At 45.1% G+C, this 19,232-nt stretch overlaps 1 protein-coding gene across 1 annotated transcript in view; it reads left to right on the top strand.

Moving 5' to 3' along the window:
* The first annotated feature begins 6,505 nt into the window (after positions 1 to 6,505).
* TRIM62 (tripartite motif containing 62) overlaps positions 6,506 to 19,232 on the top strand; it is a 58,557-nt gene continuing 45,830 nt past the window's right edge. The window contains exon 1 of the mRNA XM_072609678.1: positions 6,506 to 7,014. Coding sequence (XP_072465779.1) covers positions 6,607 to 7,014 — 408 coding nt within the window. The 5' untranslated portion in view covers positions 6,506 to 6,606. The remainder of the gene's footprint in view (positions 7,015 to 19,232) is intronic.

Genomic DNA, 19,232 nt, shown 5'->3' with positions numbered 1-19,232 from the left:
TAGTAGGTTTACATCTGAATTCAGCAGAGCTCTGTCTTGGCTTCCTTTGACACACTGCTGGGTCAAGCAGATCCCTGGGGCTGCCTGAAAGCCCTGTCATGGATTCCCATCACTGGAACTCTAGTGTTTTATCTACTGACCTCTCAAGGCTCCCAGGTTAAAGTCTGGTCCATTTTGTCTCCAATAGTCCTTCACCTTCACAATAAGGACAGAAACCATGACAAAGTCAGGTGCTTATGACTTCATGATGTCCCAGGTCGGGAGAGTAGGTCATTAAATTGGCTCTATTTCTTTCAGGCTTCATGATGGTTCCAGGTGAGAGAGAGGATCTAAGGTTCCTTCTTCTCCACCTCTTTCCCCCTTCCTTCCAGAGACCCACAGCAGCTTGTCCTCCTCTCTGGACACCAGGGGAGGAAAAAGAGAACTAATTTTCCCCCTTTGGACTCTTTCCTACACTGTCCTAATTCTCTTTTAGCAGCCAAACAAAAGTCCATTTCTTCACTAATTGGTTAATGGGTTAGAAGGGGTCAAACCTGCAAATGCTCTCAATTGAAGGGTAGGGCCCTCCATGATGTACCATCACACACTGCCAGAAGCAGCTACCCAAATCTCCCCATGTGCTTAGATAAAAGAACGCTTGCTGCACATGCTCTGAGGACAGGGCTCCCATTGACCAGTCTTCCACTAAAATATTTAACAAATTCAACCTGTTGCTTTCAAAGTTATTCTGATTTTCAATGTTTCTGAAATTCCATCTATCTCCATCTATTCTCCTTCTAATACTCTCTTTTGTTCTTTCTTTTTTTTGGACAATGCTTTTTACTAACTCTGACTCCTAAATCTCCCCCTTCCCCACCTTCTTTTAATACTATGATTCCACAATTTCCAAAAGTTTGAAAACTCCAGAATTCCATTTAAAGTTACTGTAGGCATTATAAAATATTTGGGAGTCTACCTGCTGAGACAAACCCAGGAACTATATGAACACAATTACAAAACACTTTTCACATAAATAAAGTCAGATCTAAATAATTAGAAAAATATTAGTTGATCATGGGTAGACCAAGCTAATATAATAAAATAACAATTCTATCTAAATAAAATTACTTATTCAGTGCCATACCAATCAAACTGCCAAAAATTATTTTATGAACTAGCAAAAATAATAACAATATTCATATGGAAGAACAAAAGGACCAGAATATCAAGGGAATTAATGAAAAGAAATGCAAGGAGAGGTGGCCTCACCATACCAGATGTAAAACTATATTATAAAGCAGCTATCAAAACTGCTCAGTACTGGCTAAGAAACAGAGTTGTGGATAAGTGGAATAGGTTAGGCACCCAAGACATAACAGTCAATAACTACAGTAATTTACTCTTTGATAAATATAAAGACTCCAGCTTTGGGAAAAGAATTTGCTATTTAACAAAAACTGCTGGGAAAAGTGGAAAACAGTATGGCAGAAACTAGGTATACACCAACATCTTACACTCTCTACAGATAAGGTCAAAAGGGATACCTGATTTAGATATAAAGGCTGTAACTATAAGCAAACTAGGAGAGCAAGGAATAGTTTGTCTGTCAAATCTATGGAGAAAGGAAGAATTTGTGACTAAACAAGAAATAGAGAACATTATAAAATGCAAAATGAATGATTTTGATTACATTAAATTGAAAAGTTTTTGCACAAATAAAGTCAATGCACTCAAGATTAGAAGGGAAGCAGAAAACTGGGAAACAATTTTTACAGCCAGTGTCTTTGATAAAGGCCTCATTTCTAAAATATATAGAAAGCCAAGTCAAATTTATAAGAATACAAGCCATTCATTCTCCAACTGATAAGTGATCAAAGGGTATGAACAGGTGGTTTTCAGATGAAGAAATTAAAGTTTTCTACAGTCATATGAAAAAATGCTCTAAATCACTATTGATTAGAGAAATGCAAATCAAAACAACTCTGAGGTACCACATCACACCTATCAGATTGGCTAACATGACCAAACAGGAAAATGATGAATGTTGGATAAGAAGTGGGAAAATTGGAACACTAATGCATTGTTAGTGGAATTATGAACTGATCCAACCATTCTGGAGAGCAATTTGGAACTATGCCCAAAGAACTATAAAAACTTTGCATACCCTTTGATCCAGCAGTGCCACTTCTAGGGCTGTATCCCAAAGAGATCATTAAAAAAGGGAAAAGGACTCACATGTACAAAAATATTTACAGCAGCTCTTTTTGTGGTGATGAAGAATTGGAAAATGAGAGGATGCCCATCAATTAGGGAATGGCTGAACAAGTTGTGGTATATGGATGTAATGGAATACTATTGTGCTATAAGAAATGATGAGCAGGCAGACTTCAGAAAAATCTGCAAAGACTTATATGGACTGATGCTGAGTGAAGTGAGCAGAACCAGGAGAACATTGTACACAGTAACAGCCATATTGTGGGATCACCAGCTTTGATAGATTTAACTCTTCTCAGCCATGCAAGGATCTAAGACAACTCCGAAAGACTCATTATGGAAAATGCTATCCACATCCAGAGAAAGAACTTTGGAGTCTGAATGCATATGGAAGCGGACTATTTGCTCTCTTTTTGTTGTTCTTTTTTCTCCTTTCTCATGGTTCCTCCCTTTGGTTCTAATTCTTCTTTTCAACATGACTAACATGAAAATATATTTCATAGGAATATACATGTACAGCCTATATCAGATTGTATGCTGCCTTGGGAAGGGAGAGAAAATTTAATTAAAATTCACTTATGAAAGTGAATGTTGAAAACTAAAAATTAAAAAGCAAATAAAAATAACAATTTTAAAAAGCAGCATGATTGTATTAGGTTTTTAGGAAACCAGATCATTGCCGATGGTTCATATTGAACTTCACTCTGACTCCTAGATCTTTTTTGTTTCTCCCTGGTTGCCTGGACTGTAAGTGTGGGGATTTATATTGATCTCAACTCAGCTTTATCTTAGATTCTATATAAGTTTTGGGATTCTTATGTTATCATCTAAAGAGTTCTACATCCCTCCCTGCTGTGTCACCTGGATATTTACTGCTATCTATGCCGTTAGGATATTGAACAGATCAGGGTCAAGGAGAGACTCTTGTGAAATTCCAATATAGGCAAAACACCTTCCCCACCCCCACCCTCAGGTAAACATCAGTCCACTTTTTGTTACTCTTAGCGATCTGTTCATTCAACCAATATTATCATTCAGCCACTGTCTCTCCAATATGTCCACAGAGATATGAGAGACTTGTCAAATGGCAGACTTAACAGAATACCCCAATCTGTTAATCTAGTATATTCAAAGGATCTGCCATGTCCTCCAAGTAGAGAACTCTCCTCATGGGAACTCCTTCCAGCAGTACAGATCTCCACCCATTTATGACTTAGCAAATAAAAGCAGGGAAGTTGCCTAAGACACATAGAAGTTAAATGACTTGTCCAAAATCAAGCAGCTAATAATTGTCACGGATAGATTCTTAACCCAGGTATTTCTGACTCCATTTCAAGCACTCTATTGGCTACAAAATGCTTCCTTAGTCTATTCTATGAAAATGAAAGTAAAACTTTTCTGGAATGTCTATTTTTTTAATTAATCCATGCTGGCTCATAGTGAACATCCTTTCTTTTTTTAAGAAACTAAAATTATCAGGAATTCAAATCAAGCAAATGCACTGGTGGGGGTTCATGGACTAGTTTCAGAAATGTAGTATCTTGAATCTGGGATTGTCATCTCTCAGAGGACCTACCTTGTACATGCTAGTAGGGATAAACTGGAGGAGTATCTATCACAGTAAACTTTTTTCCCATCAAGGACACATTTCACTTCCAGCCTCACATTCTAGACTTGCTTACAGTAGAGATAGAAACAACACTAAAGAAAACAAAAATAGGCAATAGTAGCTGGAATAAATCAATAATACAGAGAGGAGATTTATCTGAGAGGTTACATTATTGTGAGACTATTGAGAAGATTCCGAAGTCATGGGGAAAAATCTAGGATGTTATTAATACTGAAAAAAAGAGTCAGTTGGTCAGTCAACAAGCATTTATTAAGTACCTACTATGTACCAGGCACCGTGCTAAGTACTGGGGATACAAAGGCTAGTCCCTGTCTGCAAGGAGTTTGTAGTCTAATAAAGGCAACAAAAGAACATCAATTACTGACCTATATGCCTGCTTTCTTAATTCACATACAATTTCTATGAGAATAGTCTATATTTGCCTTGAGGATACTATAAGCAAAGTGTCAGTGGGGAACAGGTAGGCATTCACAAGTAACAATTTATCATACACTATATCTTTACCATCACACCATCTGAAAGATGCAGAGGATACAAAATCCCATCATGTTTATTTTTGTTGATTTTTTTTTATTAAAAAAAAGCATTTCATTTGATAAAGAAAAACTTGCATCTTAAAGGCTCTCTTCCCACAAAAAGTGTTCCATGCTAACATCAAAATTGCTTGATTCCTTGAAAGATGTAATAGAAAAAACCTTGCATTTACATAACCAGCATTTACATCAGGGGAGCAGAAGACAGGCAACATGTGACAGTCAGCAGTGTTTACTATTACGATGGAGGAGACAGCACAAAGTCCAAGTTAAAAAGGGACTGGTTTTGGTGGTTTGTTGACAAGTGACATCCACCAGGTTGCATCAAGCTCCAGATCATTGCAGAGCCTCATGGAATAGCTATTTAATCATTCACTTTCATGACTATCTTCACCATCCACTCAAGGAAGACCAACTGGATGAAAAATGCCTATTGTCCAGGTTATCATATACAGTTAGACAGGCTGCCTATAGAGCTTGTCCATCAGTAGATGGATGGATGGGTGGATGGATGGATAGATGGAGGGATGGATGGATGAATGGATGAGTGAGCGGGTAGACAGACAGAAAGATAGGTAGGTAGCTAGACAGATAGACAGTGTACATGAATGAGTTAGGTACAGAATTTAATAGGAGGAGATTGGGCTGGATTGTCACTGGGAAACTATAAAGGACTCCCAACTTTTTGCAGAAACAAAGGTCTATTATGTTTTTCATAGCAATATTCTACAGTATTGTCTGATTGCAAATCATGGAACACAAATGGAAGATTAAAAATGCACATCACCCAAAGGGTGATGAAGGAGAACATGGTTGATGTGAATTGCTGTAAGACCTAAAGAGAAACTCCAGAAAAGAATGACTAAAATTTGCTGACAGAGAAAGGATGGCTTAGTCATGGAGTCAGAGTGAGAGATAACCAATCAGAAAACAGCATGTGGGTACCAACAGGTATCTTCTGACATCAGAAGAAACTGGAGGATGGCTGCCACCACATTGGATAGACCCCTCCATGAACTCATAGGAAGACACAGGCCTTAGTGGTATAGGACTAGCAAGCATCATTGGGTTGTGGAGGGAAAATTGACATAGAGAAGATCACAAATCCCTCTGAATATTAATTATAACAAACATTTGCTGAATGAATGGGAGCAGGAGGAGACTAGGTTACTGAAATAACTATGACTCTTTCTTCCATTCCCTAAAAGAGGGCCTCATGATAGGCATTGAAGATTCAGCCTCAGTTAACTTATCCCTGACATCAAGAGACCCATTGTCCTACACACATCCCCAAACACACAGGAGTGGGTTACCATGAGCCTCTTTTCGCAGGTCAAAATGTTCATAAGATGGAAAAAGGGAGGGTCAAGAGCTTAGTCCCTGGCTTGGTTGGATCCTGGGGTGCTGCTGCTTTACTGGGCATGGTCAAATAGTCAGGTACAGTGACGGAGCACTGGGACTTGGAGCCAGAAGACATAGTTTCAAATCCTGGTTCCCCTCTTTATTATGTGTGACCTTTCAGGATTTCAGTTCCCTCAACTGTAAATTGAGGGGGAGAGAGGTCTTGGACTAAATGATCCCTAATCAACCCACCAAATCCTACAGCCTTTTAGAACAGGGGGCGCTCTGTGTTAAGAATATCTGGGTAAGGGGCAAGAGGCCAAACATCTCCCTCAAAAGACTGCATTTGAATCAGCTCGATGAAAGGAAACTGGCAGGAAGGGCACGCGAACCAGCAGTCCCTGGTTCGAATCATGCTTCTGCGACTAACGTAACCTTGTGGCCTTGGGGAAGTTCCTCCCCCTCTCCAGCCCTTAGATCCCCCGGCTGTAAAATGCTCCCTAAGGTCCCTCCAAGGCTACGCTGAGCCTATGAATGGAAGAAGCCTACGTCTGGCTGGCTGGGGCTTGGAGCAGCTGCTTCGGCTCGTCCCTCCTCCGTCGGGGCGGAGCTCGGCTCTCCAGGCTCCGCCCGGGACGGACCAGCCGGCCGCCGCCGTCTCCGCTCCCCCAGCGCCGCCTGTTCCGGGTTGGGCTGCTCCCCTGGGTCCTGAGCGCAGCCGGAGGGAGCCGGGGCCGGGGACGCTGAGCCAGCCGGTGGGGCAGGAGCCCGGGGCTGGTGGCAGCAGGCTGCACCTGGGCGCTCCCCCTCCTCCCGCGCCCCCTCACCGTCCCTTCCCCGATTTGGTGGGTGCCCCTCGCCGGCCCTGCCGGGGCGGGGGGCGGCCAGCATCCCGGGCACACTGCAGCCATGGCGTGCAGCCTGAAGGACGAGCTGCTGTGCTCCATCTGCCTGAGCATCTACCAGGACCCGGTGAGCCTGGGCTGCGAGCACTACTTCTGCCGCCGCTGCATCACCGAGCACTGGGTGCGGCAGGAGGCCCAGGGCGCCCGCGACTGCCCCGAGTGCCGGCGCACGTTCGCCGAGCCGGCGCTGGCGCCCAGCCTCAAGCTGGCCAACATCGTGGAGCGCTACAGCGCCTTTCCGCTGGACGCCATCCTGAGCGCCCGGCGCGCCGCGCTGCCCTGCCAGGCCCACGAGAAGGTGAAGCTCTTCTGCCTTACCGACCGCGCGCTCGTCTGCTTCTTCTGCGACGAGCCTGCCCTGCACGAGCAGCACCAGGTCACGGGCATCGACGACGCCTTCGACGAGCTGCAGGTGCGCCGGGGAGGGGGCTGGCTCCAGGGGGTGCCCCCGGGGCTCAGGGCTGGGGGGAAACCTGCACGGGGTGGGGAGGAGGAGGCCGTACAGGCTAGCCCCTTCCTTTTACACATGGGGAAACTGAGGCTCAGAGTGGAGCGAGGGACGTACCCAAGGTCACCGGTTGGCGGAGGAAGAAGTGCTGAGTCCGCGAATTTAGAGTGAAAAGGGGCCCCCTCGTTTTACAGATGGGGAAACTGAGGGATGCAGAAGGGATTTGCCCGAGATTACTACTTACTTACATAGTAGTTAGTAGTGGACTGGGTAACTGGGGGAGGGAGGGAGAGCGGCAGGAGTGGACTGGGATGTTGATGGACAGGAACATAGAGGCTGCAACTGGGATAATAGGAGTTAGTTAGAAGGGATTTTGACAATCATTTAGGCCAGTACACACATCCCTAAGTGTCCCCCACCTCATTGTATAGATGGAAAGCCTGAGGCCAAGAGAGGGTAAGTGACTTGGTCAACTTGGTCAAAATCACTTGAGGTTTTAAGGAACAGAACTGCCAGAGATTCAATCCCAGATCCTGTGACCCCAAATCCAGGGTCCTTTCCACTCACACCAGATTTTCTTCTTTCTGAGATGGGCCTTTTGCCCTTCCTTCAGCCATCATCGCACCCCCATCTGGCATCCATACTGGGCTCTCCTCTGACCCTGACCCCAGAGCCCTTTGCACTTTACACCAGACTATCTTCCATCTGAGTCTCTTACCCTCCCCCAGTCTGGCACCTGCACCTTAGCCTCTAGTAGGGTGGCAGGAGCTAGCCTTCCTACCCTACTGAATTTGGCAATGGACCTGAACATACCGCAGTCTCTTGCTCAGGGGCATGGTAGTGACCCAGGCTTCTCTGACATGACCCCCTTTCCTCTGTTCCTTTCTTCTGCCTGAGTCAAAGCTGTCTGTCAGAGGATGTCACCAGGCTGGCTTCCCATAAAAGGGCTGAGGGATCAGGCTTGAAAACATATGCCATCTTTGGAGCTCACACTCTTGGTCCTCATCAAGGATGGCACCGACCCATGCCCCCAGTGTTCCATCCTTACCAACTGCAGAGTCCTGTAACAAGAGAGAATAAAGCCCCATCTGTGCTCAGTGGGGCATAAGCCCTACATTCATAGAACGCTAACATTGAAAGAGACTTGAGAGGTCAGTCATTCCAACCTACCCATCTTACCGATAAAGAAACTGATGTTCAGAGCAGTAAAGGAGCTTGCCTAAAATTACACAGTTCCTTTGTGACAGTGCCCAGCCTAGACCCTGGTTGCCAGTCCAGCGGTCCCTCTACTGTCCCACCTAATGCTAACTGACCCTGGGCAAGGTCTTGCTTTCAGAGTTTCCATTTCTTTCCCTTTCCTGGGATTGTGAGTCATTATCTAAAAGTAATGCGTCCATATTGACAATATTTTTCACTCAAAAATAGTTAACAGTTGACACTTAGAGAAACAGTGTGATGCAGTGGATAGTGTTTTACTTAGAATCCATGTAACATTGGATGTAATGCATTTTGCAAACCTTAAAGTGCCTATAAATATCATGTTAACAATTTTTGTCCACATTACTTAACATCTCCAAAAGACTTTATATCCCATTATCTCCTTTGAACTTCACAGCCACCCTTTGAGGTAAATACTCTAGGTCTTATTCTCCCCATTTGCAGATGAGGAAACTGAGGTGCAGGAAAATTCAGAGCCTTGTCCGTGTTCACACCACTGGGAAGTATCATTGATGGGATTTGAACCCAGACCTTCTCTGCTTCAAGCCCAAGACTATATATTATTCTGCTTCTCTCAAAATATTAGGTATAAAATTACGCATCAAAAAGTATGAATATGCAATCATTTTCCATCTTTGCATAGTGCCTGGCAGTAGACACCTTAAAAAAATCAATTTGATTTTATTTTCAGTAGCAAATTCTCTCCCTCCCCCAGCCCCTTCCTCACCCATTAAGAAGGACATAGCAGGCCCTTCATAAATACTTCCATGACCACTTCCTCCTTTATCCCATAGTCCACACCCCATGGACTAAATGTATTGACAGAACCCACAAAGTCTCATGTAGCTAAATGAATTGGAAGAAACGCTAGCATAAAGTGATCTGTGCCCCATCCTGTGATGGGAGGGGTGGGATCTGGGCAAATGGCATCCCTGCCTTCCTTGGGCTTTGGGAGAGAACTGGAACTGCTCTGGGCCTCTGGGTGCTGTACCTGCAGACTACCTCAGCCCTCTGAGAGCTCACCTTCCCAGCCTGCCCAACACCCCAATTGGCCCTTTCTTCTCCATATAATGCCTCCCTGCCCTCCCTCTCTTGCCTGGCGCCTCCAAAACACCAGGCTTGGCCAAGAGATGGTGGGAGAAACATCTCCCTCGCCCAAGGCCGATAAAAGTGTGATGGATGTGAGGCGTCGGCACATCTCCCTCACCTGCCACTTGTTCCTGACTGGGGTGGAGACCAAAAAGCCACATCCTGCACACATTAGCTATTTATGAGAAGAACTGGTTTATTGTTAGGAAGTAAAACTGATCCCTTCCCTGGGCAGGAGGCCGGAGTTGAGCCTCACTCCCACTAGCTCCTCCTTCCTCTCTCCTCTCTCTTTCCCTCCCTCCCCAGTCAGCAGCTGCTCTTCTGGACTCCCTTTTAGAAGTATCTGGGAAATGTTCTGTACAATAGCAAGCAGAAGCCCCTGAACCAGGCATGGGGTGAGGGTGAGGGGGAAGCAGTAACATCACAGATTTAGAGGGGGCAGGACCCCTGAGGCCATCCAGTCTGAGGGTTCTCAACCCAGAGCCAGTGAACTTTAAAAAAAATGTTGTTAATTATTTCAACATAACTGGTTTTTATTATAATCCTATGTATTTTATTTTATGCACTTAAAAACATTATTTTAAGAAGGAATCAGACAGACCTGAGTTAATATCTGAACTCAGATACTTGACACTTACTAGCCATGTGACCCTGGGCAAGTCATATAACTCCAGTTACCTAAAAAGAAGGAGAAAGGGAAGAAGGAAAAAAAGAAGAAGAAACCCATAGGCTTCCCCAGACTGACAATTATGTGTGTGATGGGAGGGGGAAGTCATGACACTAAAAAGAGTCAAGAACTACCCCAGTCCAACCCCCTCAGTTTACAAAAAGAGAAACTGAAACCTCAAATGTACAGGCCTGGGAGTCAGAAAACCTAGATTCCTTCAAAACACTAATGGTGTAACCCTAGACAAGTAACTTTACCTTCTCTGAGCCTCGATTTTTTCAGCTTTTACTTGTACTACCTATATCAGAAGAGATGGTCCAGTCACATGAGGAGAATGAGAAGTCACAAGCCTGCATGCCCATCGGGATACTTGGAATATAGAGGGAATGAAAGGTATGATTCCCCCAGCAAGTTGGATGGACCCCTTGGAGTGCAGTTATGGGAAAGCATGGACAAAAGTCACACTGAATGGGCAAGCATAGGCATACTGCAGTCCGTACTGTTGAAGGGACTACCTACATCCATGAGATCCCAGGTCTGATAAAACATTGGAGTATGGGAGTATCCACTTCCCAGGGTGGTGGAAAGGAAGGTACCCTGTAGACCTTAAAGCAACATGTGAACTGGCTTAGCCCAGCCTTTCAGAGTCCTGCTACCTGATGTAGGCTGAGGGCAAGGAGCTAGCCTTACCATTGGCATGTCTCTTGGAACATTTACTTCCAGATCAGCTTACCCGAGAATTCAGTGATGACATGCAGCCAATTGGGGAAGTACATCCTAACACAAGAGGCTGTGGCGTGATCTCAGTTTGGTTTTCTTGGTGGATCAGGGCAACAATGCAAAAGGGAGAGGACATCTTCTCATTCGTGTTCAAGAATACCTGATGTGCCCCCATCAGGTGAGCCCTTTGGGCTTTCTAGACCAATTGGGTTTCTCTCAAATGAGGACATGATAGATTTCCCTGACGTCAATGTCAGAGGTTCAGGATGTGCCCGAAACATTATCCTTTGCCTTTATCATCCCACTGTCCAATCAGGCTACATTTGGAGTATGCCAATCCAAGCCCAACAGTGAGGGACAAGGCATTGTGTTCGGTTCTAGAATTTATCTGGATCTGGGATTTCATCTGTGCAAAGAACTCCCTCTGAAGATATAGATCAGAGACCTATCTGGAACCTGTTGTTTTAGAGAGTTGCCTGGAGATAATGAATAAACATTTATTAAGGGCTTGTAATGTGCAAAGGGATGTCATGTTAGGTGCTGGGGAAGATAGAAAGGCAAAAATGAAATAGTCGCTTGTAAGGAGGTTGTAATTTGAAAGACTGAGTGATATTCCCAGAGTCCCAAGGCCGATATGTATCAGAGGTAGAATCTGAACCCAGAATCTCTACTCCAAGGCTAGCTCTCTCTCCACATTGCTTCTCAGACACTGGGTTACAAATATATCCACACAGGAAAAGTAGGTCCTTGACATCAGGGAATTTTCAGTCCCCCATATGGTCTTCATGGGACCACAAATTAGAGGACATCAATTTTACACAGGAGGAAACTGAGGCACAGAGAGGTTAAGTATGTCACATAAGTGTCTGAGACAGGATTTGAATCCATCTTCCTAACTTCGAGCTTAGCTATGCACTCACTATATCATGTTGCCTCTCAGTCAAGGCTGCCATATTAGAAAGGATATTAACAATAACAAAAGCATCCAGAGGGAGGTGAAGGATCTGGACTCCACATCACATGAAGATACATTAAAGGAACTGAGGATGAAGAAGAGAAGATTTGGGGGGAAAGGGAGGGGTGTGAAAGGAACCTGATTGTTGGCCTCAAATAGCTGAAGAGCTGTAAGGTGAAAGGGAGACTGAAATTATTCCCTGGCCCCATCATGTAGAACTAAGAGTCACCAGAAGTGGTATAGGGTGGTGGATTTGAGGAAGAATCTGCCAGTAATCAGAGGTGTCCAACCATGGAGTAAGTGGTTTCATGAGGTAGTGAGACCCTCATCACTGGAAGGAGTCAAGCAAAGTCTACATGTCCATCCTTCAGAGATGCCATAGAGAAGATCCAACCTCACATGGGAGATTGAACTAGACAAACTTTAGTGTGTGTGTTCGTCCTTCGTTGCTGAAGAAGACCATGCCATCAGAGAAGTGATGACATGACTTGTACTTGACTTTGTTTTGAGTGAGGGAGGGCTGTGCAGGTCACCAGCCTCACTTCTCCTCCAGATCCATCTGAACCCAGGACCAGATATTCATCAGGATGACTGGAGATGACCCAGGATGAGGCAACTGGGGTTAAGTGACTTGCCCAAGGTCACGCAGCTAGTGAGTGTCAAGTGTCTGAGGTGAGATATGAACTCGAATCCTCCTGACTTCTGCACTGGTGTTCTATCTACTGCACCACCTAGCTGCCCCGGCTTGCCCTGAGACTCAGATCAGACACCCCTTCTAAAGGAGGCCTTGCCCAGTGCCCCCCAAAGTGAGCACCACCCATCCCCTCTGGATCTAGCTGGTCTTTCCTTTGGCTGAGAGCTCACTGAGGACAGGAAACATGCTGTCTGTACCCCCAGCACTTGGCATGGTACCTAGCCCCAAGTGGGCTTGTGACTGACCAGTTTAGTAACCTTTCCAACTGTGAAAGCCTCTGGATTTGATGAACAAGTATGTATTCCCTTCCTCCACCTTCTTTGTCATTATTCAGTATTGAGTTTTGTGGGATTTGTTGTTTGTTTCCATATTATTGCAGCCATTGTGGATGTGGTTTCCCTTCAGCTTCTTTCATTCTTCATTGGCTCCTGCCCTTCTGCCCATTCTTCTCTGAATTCTTCATGCGCAGTCACGATCTGTTTAATTCTAACCTGACCTCAAAAAGTGATTTCCCAATTCCACCCCACCCTTCTTCATTTCCACTGACCCTGCTCAGGACCTTGTCCAGCTACAGTGACTAGATTTACACAGCATTTCTGAGGGTGGAAATTCTGAGCCAGGAAACAGGACTGTGTCCTTTTGTCCCCAACCTGGTAGAATCCCATATTCAGAACCTGAGGCCCTTGGAATGATCCAGGAGCAGCTGGATGGCACAATGTATAGAGAACAGGGGCCACATGCAGCAAGACATGAGTTCAAATGTGACTTCAGACACTCACTAGCTGTGTGGCCCTGGGGAAGTCAGTTAATCTCTGTCTGCCTCAGTTTCCTTATCTGTGAAATGAGAATAATAATAACACCTACCTCCCAGAGTGGTAGTGAGAACAAAATGAAGTCTTTGGTGAAAGCAGGTTAAAAACTTAAAGGCATTGTATAAATGCTAGTTAATAGCAGCAGCAGCAGCAGCAGCAGCAGCACACCACCACCACCACCACCATCATCACCATCATTGGTGGAGGATGACAGAGCAGAACGAGTGGCAACATGATACATTGTATCAAGAGATAATATACCAGTTGTGCTACTAATTTGCAGTGTGAGGTTGGACCATTGACTTTTCACTGGACCTCTGTTTCTTCACTTGCAAAATGAAGGGGCTGGACTAAATGCTTTCTTTCATGAAAAATGTATTGCTCTTTTGTTTTTACATTACTGGTTCTCTTCCCTCTCAGAGAGCCTTCCCTTATAATACAGAATAAAAAAGAGTGAGGGGGGGAGTTCAAAACTGGAAGTAACCCATCAACAGAGCCTGACATTATGTGTAGTATGTTTTATCTTCATAGGCTTCTTCCTCTGCAGAGGAGCAGGAGAGGTGCCTAACTTTTCTTTGGAGTCAAGATTGGTTACTGTGATTTCACAGAATTTAGTTTAGATTGTTTGTTTTTCTTCCCATTTATGTCATTGGATGTGTGTGTGTGTGTGTGTGTGTGTGTGTGTGTGTGTGTGTTTCCTGGCTCTGTTGACTTCACTTTCCATCAGTTCCTATAAATCTTCCAAAGTTTCTCTATACTCTCATATTTATTGCATCTTATGGTAGAGTAATGTTTCATTCACATATTACAGTCTCACCAGTCCCCATTTGACAACAGTTGGCCTTGTTTCCCATTCTTTGCTCCTACAAAAAGGGCTGCTATAAATATTTTGGTTTCTACAGAACCTTTCTTCTCATCATTGACACTCTTCAAGCATCCCCTTAGCAGTGAGATCTCTGGACCAAAGGATTTGGACATTTTGGACCAGATACTTTCTGAGGTTCCCTTTGGTTCTGGCATCTTGTGTTATTTGGTTTTCTCCCTTTGTGACAGAGAGGAGATGACTGGTGAGTTCCCTGAGGTCACTGTGGCCAGACAGAGGTTTATACACCTAGTGAGCCCTTGATCTCCAGCCTAGGAGTGGTGGATAGTAATGGGTACTTACCACCCACTCCTGCTCTCAAAGGACCAAAGCTGCCACTTTGCCTCCTGCCTGAAGACAGAGTGTCAGAAGCCGGAGGGAGTCCCCAAACACACCCCCAGATCTTGTTGGGCAGTGCCTGGCTCTTGCTGAGGAGACAAACAGAGACTGAAGGCAGATTTCATGCCAGGTGCTTCCGATGTGCCTTTGGTGGGGGCAGGGAGGAATGAAGGCAGAGTTCCTGTGCTGACATTCACATACGGAGAGTAGGAGGGCATGGAGGTGGGAAAGGAAGCTGACTGGTATGAAAGCCAGGGCCCTAATTGGCAGATGACAGACTGTTGTTCCTTCTGGTCTCCACTCACACAGGCCACCACCCTAGATCAGGCCTAATTGCTTCTCACCTGAACTCTTGCAATAGCCTCCTCCTTGGACTCCCAGTTTTTAGTCTCTCCCCTCTCGAACCATTCCTCCACATAGTTGCCAAAATGATCTCTCACCCACGTCTGATCACGCCACTACTCTACTCAAAAACATTCAGTGGCTGTCGCTGCTAGAATGAAATACAAACTCTTCAAATAGACATTTTCAAACCTTTCACAATCTGGCTCCAGCCTGCTTTCCAGGCTTATTGTATATTCTTTCCCTTCATACAATCAGTGTGTTCTCCAAACTCAGCACTTCGTCACCAGCTTTTGCACGGGCTGCCTGCCATGCTTAGAATGCGCTCCCTCCTCATCTCCACTTCTTACGTCCCTAGCCTCCTTCAAGGCTCAGCTCATGCGGGAAGCCTTTCCTATTCCTTTTCATTGTTTGTTTATTGCATATATATTTCTCAGTTTACTTGCTAATTCCCTGTAATAGAATGTAGGCTCCTTGTGGGTAGGAACTGGTTTTTTAGTTTGTCTTTGTATCCACAGTACCTAGCCTAGTGACTTGTACGTGTTGTTGTTTACTCATCTTTCAGTTGTGACCCCATTTGGGGTTTTCTTGGCAAAGATTCTCGAATGGTTTGCCATTTCCTTCTCCAGCTCATTTTATAGATGAGAAACTGAGGCAAACAAGGTTAAATGGCTTGCCCAGGGTCACACACCTAGTCATTGTCTGAGGCCACATTTGAACTCAGGAAGAGGAGTCTTCCTGACTCCAAGCCCAGTGCTCTATCCTCTCTGCCACCTAGCTGCCCTGATTTGTATGTAGTCCACTCTTAATAAATGCTTATTGCATTGTATTATTTCTGTCTCTAGCACTTAAAGTTCTGGTAGCTCCTTTAGGGCAGAGAGTAGTTTGGCTTTTGCCAGCACAGAGCCTTGTTAGTGCCTGGTATATATGGTAGGCACATAATCAGAACTTGCTGAATTGACTTGGATTTCAGGTTCCCAGAATACGTTGTTTATTTGGGGGCCAGGACAGAAACTGCTGGGAAATGCCAACAGTCAGTGCCTCCTGTGTGCCAGGCCCTGTGCTTGGCAATGGGAGAGGAGGGAAGGGAGCATGTATTTATTAAGTGCCTACTGTGTGCCAGGCCCAGAGGTGAACACCAGCCTTTCCCCCTTTTCTCTGCCCTCAGAAAGCTGGAAGTACAAGTATAAGGTGGGGAATATTGGAGCCAGAAAGGGAGATTTGGATGGAGTCTCTAGAAAATTTGAGGAGGGAAAGACCACTTTTGGGGTGACAGGGAGGATAGGGCAGGGCAATCAAGAATGGTTTCAGGAAAAAGAAGGTGACTGAGGTGAAGGATAAGAAGGATTCTGAAAGAGAAGGATGAGGAGAGAGTACAGGGGAATGGTGGATATAAAAATACAGAGATAAGAGATGTGGGTAGCCTAATTTGGCTAGAGCAGTGTGTATAAAGGGCAACAGGGTGAACCAAGGCTGGTAAAACAGAGGGAGCCAAACTCAGGGGGTTGTATTTTATCCATGAAGACATAGGGAGTCACTGAAGATTTATGAGTACAGCAGGGTCATGTACAACCTATGTCTTAGGTCAGAGGTTAACCTGGGCTCCACAAACTCCCAAGAGAGGCTGTTGGAGAAATCTCAGGGGGTCCATGAACTTATTTTAAAAAATATTTTGATAACTGCATTTCAGTATAATTGCTTTCCTCTTAAAGCTATGTGTTTTTATTTTATGAATTTCAAAGCTTTATTATGAGAAGGGGTCCTTGGGTTCCACCAGGCATCCAGAGTGGTGCAGAACAAGGAAGGGTTAAGCACTCCTACCTTAGATGATTTTGGCAGATGTAGGAAGGCTGGCTAGGTAAGGGGAGCGAAGAGGCCAGGAGGATAGTCACAAGGCTGTTGGATTAATCCAGGCCAGAGGCCTCCAGAGTCTGGACTGGGGATCACAGTTCTACTTGGCCCCAAAGGATAAAACAAGGAGCATTAGGTGGAAGTCTCAGAGGCAGATTGAGTCTCAATCCCAAAGTTTAGAACTGCCCCAAGTGGAAGGGGTTGTTCTTAACTGGAGGCCTTCAAAGATTGGGTTGGATAGTCCCTTGGCAGATGGATTATGGGAGGGAATTCCAGGCCACATATGGGGTGGACCAGCTGCTCTGTAGTGATTTCCCCCCTCAGATTCTGTCGGGAGTGAAGAGAAGGGAAAAGATAGGAGAAATAATACCACAGTGAAATAGCCTGGGCTCTCTCAGGCTTCAGGCACAATGAGGCTGAACTTGATGTGCATTTTAGTCTTGGGTTAGGGCAGGAGACCGTCAGTAAGCATTTCTTAAATGCCCACTATGTGCCAGGTACTGTGTTAAGCACTGGGGTTACAAAGAAAGGCAAAAATACCCCAAAACAGGACAAGTTCCTGTCTTAAGGAACTTGTGCTCTAATGGGGGAGATGGCCTGCAAACACCCGTGTCCAGACAAGCCCTGCTCCGGATACTTTGGAGATAAACAATGGAGGATGGGTATTAGCATTAAGGAAGATCAGAAGAGGCCATTGAAATCCAAACCTGGGTCGAGATCTTAGGATCCCTAGAGTTAGAGCTGAGAGACCTCTGAGGTCAATTAGTCTAATTCCCCAGGGTTTGTCCCTAGGGCATCAAGATGGGACACTAGCGGGTGCAGTGGATAGAGTTCCAGGCCTGGAGTCAGGAAGACCTGAGTTCAAATGCTGCCTGGGCAAGTCACTTCACCCTGTTTGCCTCAGTTTTCTCATCTGTAAAATGAGCTGGAGAAGGAAATGGCAAACCACTCCAGTATCCTTGCCAAGAAAACCCCAAATGAGGTCACAAAGAGTCAGACACAACTGAAAACAACTGAAAATAACATCAAGGTGGCACAGTGGGCAGAGCCCTGGCATTTTAGTCAGGAAGACTTGAGTTCAAAACCTGTCTCAGACATTTACTAGCTGTGTGGCTCTGGGCAAGTCACTTAATCTCAATTTGCCTCAGTTTCCTTATCTGTAAAGTGGAGATAATAACAGTACCCAGCTCCTAGGGTTGTTGTCAGGATCAAATGAGATTATTTGCAAAAAACTTTGCAAACCTCAAAGTAAATGATAGCTATTATTAACAGATTAGGAAACTGAGGTCCAAAGAGGAGAAATGATTTGCCCAAGGTCACATCAGTAGAAAGTGGCAGAACCTATGTGCAGTTTCAGGCCCTTTGATTCCAGGTCCAACCTTCTTCTGTTTCGCCCTAATGCCTTCAAGATGACACATTTGCATATCATTTTATGGCTCCTCAATGTCTTATACATATCTTTTTATTTGAGTCTCACAGACGTCCCATGAAGCATGTAGAAAAAGAATTATTGTCCCCCTTTTCTTAATATTGGAGGAAATTGACCCTCAAGGTGTTTCAGTGTCTTACCCAACATCACCCAGCATGGAAAGGGTAAGAACTAATTGTTGAACCCAATCGGAAAGAGATGAGTTTAGGTAAACACAAGGATCCTACTTGATGGAAGAATTTAAATATCTGGCTGAAGCATTAAATTGGGTCTGATAGGTGATGGAAAATCACAGCGTGTTGGCAAGTAGGGGTGTTTGAGAGAGATTTTTCTAACTGCTGTATGTACAAGATAGACCCAAGTAGGAGAGACAGGAGATGAGGCAGGCATTTCCAATATAAGTAGTCATGAGTGAGCTGTACTATAGGACTATAGGACTGGTCTAGGAGTAAGGAGACCCGGGTTCTTTGCCCGTTTCTCCTTGTGTGATTCTCTCTCTCTCTCTCTCTCTCTCTCTCTCTCTCTCTCTCTCTCTCTCTCACTCTCTCTGTCTCTCTCTCTCTGTCTCTCTCTCTGTCTCTCTCTCTGTCTCTGTCTCTCTCTCTTCTTTCTCCTCTCTCTCTCTCTCTCTCTCTCTCTCTCTCTCTCTCTCCTCTCTCCTCTCTCTTCTTTCTCTCTTCTCTCTCTCTCTCTCTCTCTCCTCTGTCCTCTCTCTGTCTCCCTCTCTCCTACTCCTCCCCCTCCCCCCCTAGTTCTTAGGTTTAGGTATCTCTGTGTCTCTGTCTCTCTATGTGTCTCTGTGTTCCCCCCCACCTTTTTCTCCCTCCTTCTCTTCCCCTCCTCTGTCTCCTTTCCCCACCTCCCCCCCCGCACCTGTAAAATGAGGGTTAAGATTTGATTCTCTAAGGCTCCTTCCAACCCCATTCTTTGACCTGGGGATGTGGAGCCAAGAGACTTGGAAGAAGAATCAGTGACGCCCTGGAGATAGCAAGCACAGGAACAGGAAGAAGAGTCCGAGGTTGTGAGCCCTGGGGACAGGCGGATGGTGGTACCATGCACAGTAAGGTCAGGAGCTGAAAGAAGTTACTCATTTGAGAGAAGGACATAGACTGTGGCTGAAAGGAACCTAGAGGTCATCTTGTCCCATCCCCTCATTTTACAGATGACCTAGACAGAGGAAGTTCCTTACCCAGGGTCTTGTGTG

Source organism: Notamacropus eugenii, chromosome 5, assembly GCF_028372415.1.
Source record: "Notamacropus eugenii isolate mMacEug1 chromosome 5, mMacEug1.pri_v2, whole genome shotgun sequence".
NCBI classification, from domain to species: Eukaryota; Metazoa; Chordata; class Mammalia; order Diprotodontia; family Macropodidae; genus Notamacropus; species Notamacropus eugenii.
The sequence above is the reverse complement of the archived record's forward strand: the minus strand, read 5'-3'. Positions and strand labels throughout refer to the sequence as shown.